The sequence below is a fragment of the Rhinopithecus roxellana genome, chromosome 18 (genome assembly GCF_007565055.1).
Source record: "Rhinopithecus roxellana isolate Shanxi Qingling chromosome 18, ASM756505v1, whole genome shotgun sequence".
Classification (NCBI taxonomy): Eukaryota; Metazoa; Chordata; class Mammalia; order Primates; family Cercopithecidae; genus Rhinopithecus; species Rhinopithecus roxellana.
In genome coordinates this window covers 53,251,584-53,257,583 of record NC_044566.1, presented here as the reverse complement: position 1 = coordinate 53,257,583, position 6,000 = coordinate 53,251,584, and the positions used below count along the sequence as shown (strand labels likewise).

The following is a 6,000-nucleotide window of genomic DNA, read 5'->3' as shown; positions in this document are numbered from 1 at the left end:
TTTAGTAGAGAAGGAGTTTTGCCATGTTGGTCAGGCTAGTCTCAAACTCCTGGCCTCATGTGATTTCCCCACCTCCGCTGGGATTACAGGCGTGAGCCATCACACCTAGCCCTGAAAGAGCTGGTTCTGTTAAGGGGCCATGTGAGGGTCCAAACCCTTCTCTTCTGTGAAGACTTTCTGCTGGAGGGTCAGGGCTGTTGAGATAAGTTTTTTCAAATGGCTAACATCCCTGAAGGGCAGTGATAGAAAATTTTCCCTGACACAGAAGTACAGAAGAAACCCAGCACTTTGTAGAAGCTGGAGGAACAGCAAGTCACTGGCAACTGTAACAGTCATGTCACCATGCTGGAGACGGTCAGTCCAGTCACCTCCTGAACCACAATCTAGCTCTTGTTGCCCTAAATCACATCTGAATACCACCCATATTCTCAAACTTAATACAAAACAGACCTGCAGTTCTTCTCTCCTCAGAATTTGGTTATGACTGAAATGTAATAAGCAGGAAGTTAGAATTCTGGTTGCAAAGAATTCATGTTGAAAGCAGAAACTGTCTTACTCATTTTTAATACACTTGTGCCTAGAACAATGCCTTGTTGGATGATTAGTGAGTGAATTAATGAGAGGCCTTAAAAGAGAAAAGGAAATTTTACAAGACTATAGTAGTTGAAGAACTACATGGAAGAAATTAAGGAGGCAAATCCAATAACTAAATTAACACTCCATGACTCATCTAGCTATTGATCAAAGAGAGAATTTATTCACAGAGATTTTCAAATACAAACAAAATAGCACTTTTAAATTTTTTACAAAATGAATATAGAAATAAATGTGGTACAGCACAGTACAATAATGGACAAAAGAAAACACGATCCAATGACTGGAAAATGTCTCTCGTTATTCTCATATCTTCGGCTGAATTCTCTCCTACAGTGGACAGAAAGGTGCCCCTTTTCTTCATAAGACTATCACAGCAGAAGCTACTCAGAGAAATATTGCATATTGTTGAATAACATGGAAATACAAAGGCTTAACTCTAAAGGTCTGCATAAACACTGAAAATATGTTGAGGAACTAAATTAGAGTTTATGCAGGGTATACAAAATACTGATAGTTTGGCTTATTGGTCCATTTATTGGGTTTAATATATGCTTTATAAAGTGATAATACTGTATTTTAAATGTATGTTAAAAAGAAAACAGAGGAGAAATGCACCACTAAACCTCCCGTAAAGTCTGTGCGATGATCCACGTTTGTGCATGGGCGTGTGTGAGGATGCATATGTCTGTATGTGCTTGTGTGCTTTCGGGAGTGCCGTGACCTACAGGGAACATTTTTGGGGGTACCCTGCTTCCCAGCATAACACTGTTTCTACTAGCCCTTTGGATTTTCTGAGTCCTCACCTAAAAACAAAAACAAAAACAAAAAAAACCTAAAACCCAAACCCTTGTTTGCATATATAGATTTGGGGTGTGTGTGTGTGTGTGTGTGTGTTGTATATTAACAATACTCTGTGGAATAGAACCACCCGATGCCCTGCAATATTTTTAGGCTTTGGTCCATTTTTCTCCATCATTCTACACTCTCCTTTTTTTCCTCCCACAAATCTCCTATAATCCTTCCTTCCTATATCATGTTCCTGATTTTATCGGGTTTCATTTTATTAGCATTGTATTGGATTAGAACTACTCTTCCACCTTTTGAAGGTAGGTGGATGTTTTGACCTCTCCAAGCCCGTTCGGCCCGTCTTCTCCTCTGTCTGCTCTTGGTGGCTCCATCTCAGTATGGGTAGTGCTTCTGTTTCTTGCCTGAAAAGCAAGCCAGCCATGTGCACAGCAGCATGGCGGCAGTGGCACCTGCTCCCGTGCAGTAGTAGGCCCAGCCGATTTCACACTTCCCTAGGGACAAAGGAAAGGGAAAGAAGAAAGACACAGATGAGGATGATTTTGCAGCAGGCCTTCTTATTATTGCTTCCAGTGTGTGGGTTCTGAAACACCCATTAGGAATATGGTATCCTCGCTTAAATGGAATCATAACGTGCTGAAAGTTATCTTGCCAGTGAAGAAAGCAAGAATGGCTGGGTGCATTTCAGAAGGGTCTCAATGTCTACCTCTCACACTGGCGAAGAGAAGTCTAGTCTCCTCCACCAATATCCACACCCTGGTCAAAAAAAGAGAAGAAGAGCAGCAACCAGGATATGAGATGAAGGAGTTAATTCTAACTGACATCACCCAAGCTCACCTGCATAACAAAGTACTTTAGGGAAAAAATCTAAATGTTGATGCAATCCTTCTGCAAAAGGGCCACTTTGAGGAGGCAACCCATTTGAAGGATAATGGCTGATGCTAAGGTGAATACTGCTATGTATGTGGAATCCTCAAGTGACTTACTCTCTACTGTTTGAATCAGAAAACAAAAATTCCCAGATTCTTCTGGGATCAACACTCACCTTGAAGATAAAGTGTCATTTATTTTTTATTTATTTATTTATTTATTTATTTTTATTAAAGTATCATTTAAATGAAAATATAATGACAAGTGTCCAAATGGGTCCTGATTTCTCAGAGTTAGATTAGCCTTAATAGTCATAACACACCCAAAATATTAAAAAATAATAAGTAGATTTATGTATCTATATTGTCTTTGTCAATTCTTTTATCAACATCGTAAGGTGGAGTACCAGCTCAACATGGTTGACAAAAATGCTCCTCAGCATTTAAAGAAGTTGGTGACTTACCCATAGTAATATGCTTATAATTTGGAATAAAGTGAGCCAGGACTCAAACCCGGGTTCCAGATCCCAAGAATAGGCTGGCGTCCCCAGATACCCTATTTGGGTTAATGGAATGGGTTTTTGCATTCATTAGCTTTTTCTTTCTTAATGACATCCAAGTTACTCTTTTTGTGTGCACAGTAAAGAAGGCCTCTATATCTTATACTGGACACTGTACTTTCTGCTTCAATTCTAATTCATTTTTCAGCCGGTCTTACCATCTTATCAGACGATGCTCGAACAGCAACCATGTTCCTCCTTTTGGTTCTTGTTTTGCATTACATTAGATACAAACATAAACAGCAAGACATTTGGATTTCACAGTCACTGAACATAAAAGCCACAGACTGAAAATCACGGGGCCAGCTGCAGTGGCTCATGCCTGTAATCCCAGAACTTTGGGAGGCCAAGGCGGGTGGATTACCTGAGGTCAGGAGTTCGAAACCAGCCTGATCAACATGATGAACTCCCGTCTCTACTAAAAATACAAAAATTAGCCAGGTGAGGTGGTGGGCACCTGTAATCCCAACTACTCAGGAGGCTGAGGCAAGAGAATCACTTGAACCCAGGAGGCGGAGGTCACAGTGAGCCGAGATCGCACCAGTGCACTCCAGCCTGGGCGACAGAGCGAGAATCCGTCTCAAAAAAAAAAAAAAAAAGAGAAAATCACATCCCTTCTTTTCACAAGCAGTCTGCAGGAAAACAGCCTGTTGCTTGGCAAGAGTGACACCATCTTGAAGCGAAACCTCAATGAAGACCAGCGTTTGACTCCTGCATACCGAGGTGTTCCCATAGTGTAGATAACCCCCCATAAAGAAACAATGCCTATGGCATAGATAACCTTTCATAAAGATGTTTATCTCATCTCCCTAGAGGTCACAAGTTTTGGCAAGAAAGTATGAGATGTGACCAGCTGCACGTATCTGTACCCTAGAAGCTTGCTATGTAAAGGCTGCTTTCTGGAGGGCGGGTGCAAAGATCCACCATCTTGCAGCTGCCTAAGACATGGCTTCTGTTCGTAAGTCCCTATTAAATGCTTTTTTTCTGAGAAACTGGACTTGTCAGCCTCTTTCCTCACCTCTTTTCTCAGCCTCTCAGCCTATGGGGCTGGGTTTGCATAGACCTGCTCACCGTGGAACATAGCCACTTTTACCTTGTTCATTTGTGAAAAATTAATAACTTCCCTGCTGAAAATTACCAAGACTGTTAGGTATAAGGTGCAGTTAAACTTTGGATCTTCACTGGACATTTACTGGAGAAGTAGTTAGCATGTGCCCCATACACAGATAAAAAGGCAAGGCAAGATAGAGCTAAGGGAGTTACTGGCTTGTGGTCACCATGAGTCAACAGCAGCAAAATTTGATCAAGAGCCTCCACATCCTGAAAGTTCTTAGGCCATTACCTAAGCACACAGACATCAAGCTATGTTGTTCAGTCCTCAACCTAGGTGTCATCCCTGATTTCTCCCTTTCCACATCCAATGAATAATTAAAAAATAGCAAATGTGTTTTGATTACCATTTTCTCAAGATTGTCATGAAGCTTTACATGGAGTAAACATTAATGCTTTAATTCTCATAGGAACACAATGTGGCAAGTACATGAGTATCATTCTCATCTTTCAGAAGGGAAGACTGAGGCCAAGGCAAGTTTAATAACCTGCTCCAGGACTTCTGCTTAATAAGTAGCAAGTCCTCTGCCACTCTCGCCCATATCTATCCTGTATCCTTTTCCTTCTCCAATGCCCGCATCATCCCCCAGGCAGTCTGGTCTGCTGTCATTGCTTTCTTGTCTCCCTGATTCTTCTTATATCATCACCAACAGCAAGGTAGGCAGCTGTCTTTTAAAAAATCAACCAGATCAAGCCACGCTCTTACTTAAAACCCTGTAATGACCCAGCATTTTGGGAGGCCATGGTGGGTGGATCACTTGAGGTCAGGAGTTCAAGACCAGCCTGGCCAACATGGTGAAACCCCATCTCTACCAAAAATACAAAAATTAGCCAGGCGAATTCGATCAAGAGCCTCCACATCTTAAAAGCTCTTAGGCCATTACGTAAGCACACAGACATCAAGCACACAGAGTAAATTAGTGCAAGTGGCCCACACATAGGAATCAGTTGAACCCGGGAGGCGGAGGTTGCAGTGAGCCAAGATTGCGCCACTGCACTCGAGCCTGGATGGCAGAATAAAACTCTGGCTCGAAAAAAAAAGAAAAAGAAAAAGGAAAAAAAAAGTCCCTTTAATGAATTCTCAAAAATCAATGTCCTTCCTATAGCCTATGAGGGCTTAAATGTCTGCTGACCTCTCACACCTCATGACCGCTCTCTCCTGTGTCTTATCTCTGGCCACAGTGATCACTTTTTCTGGAGCACATCAGCCTTGTTGCTGACATGAGAGCTTCACACTTACGACTCCTTGCACCCAGAAATTCTACTTCTAGATCATGGAAATGCCAGGCCTATGACAAGCACCTAATAAATAACTGTTGAATGAAAGGCAAGGTAAAAGAAAAGTAGAAAGGAAGCAAAGCAGGCAGGCAGCTAATACCTGAAAAACAGTAAATCTAGTATTTTATTTTAAAAGTAACTCTTGTCCTGTTTTGGCACTGAAATTTTGGAGAGAACTTCCCAAACCAAGTGTGTATTTCCGGTCTCATAGCGAGTGTGTTAAATTTAATAGGGTAACAGATTCTGAAAGATCGCCTCTCCACCTCTGGGTAGGTCTCACTGGCACAATGACCTCCATTAATACTGATAGAATATGCATTTTTCACGGGTAACCGAGTCCTCCTTCACAGGTCAGATTTGCTGACAACCATGAACTAATGTGGTTGTGAGTCTTGGGAATAATCTCCAATTTGAATTATTCTTTAGCTGGATTAAATACATCTAGGAGGGGGAATTAATAGAGAAGAGATGACCACTAGTTTAGAACATTTCAAAGAGTCGGCAAAATTTGTGGTCCATCTATTTAGCACTGGGCTCATAACACAGAACACAATCAATTGTTCATTATTAATAATGTATTGCCCTATACATAGTTCCATAACCTAACATGAAAAGTAGAGTATATAATTCTTTATTAATTATTTGGCACTTAAGAAAAAGTTGCTGAGGCTAGTTAATTTGAAAACAGTGTATGTGACAGTAGACATATTTATTAAACAAAGATGGAAAAAGAAGCTAGTAAAGGATTGGCTATCAGAGGGTAATGAGAGAGAGGATAATAT

General features: G+C 41.0%; 1 protein-coding gene across 1 annotated transcript in view; it reads right to left on the bottom strand.

Annotated features, from left to right (window-relative positions):
- Positions 1–735: 735 nt before the first annotated feature.
- LHFPL6 (LHFPL tetraspan subfamily member 6) overlaps positions 736–6,000 on the bottom strand; it is a 260,730-nt gene continuing 255,465 nt past the window's right edge. The window contains exon 4 of the mRNA XM_010360741.2: positions 736–1,895. Coding sequence (XP_010359043.1) covers positions 1,777–1,895 — 119 coding nt within the window. The 3' untranslated portion in view covers positions 736–1,776. The remainder of the gene's footprint in view (positions 1,896–6,000) is intronic.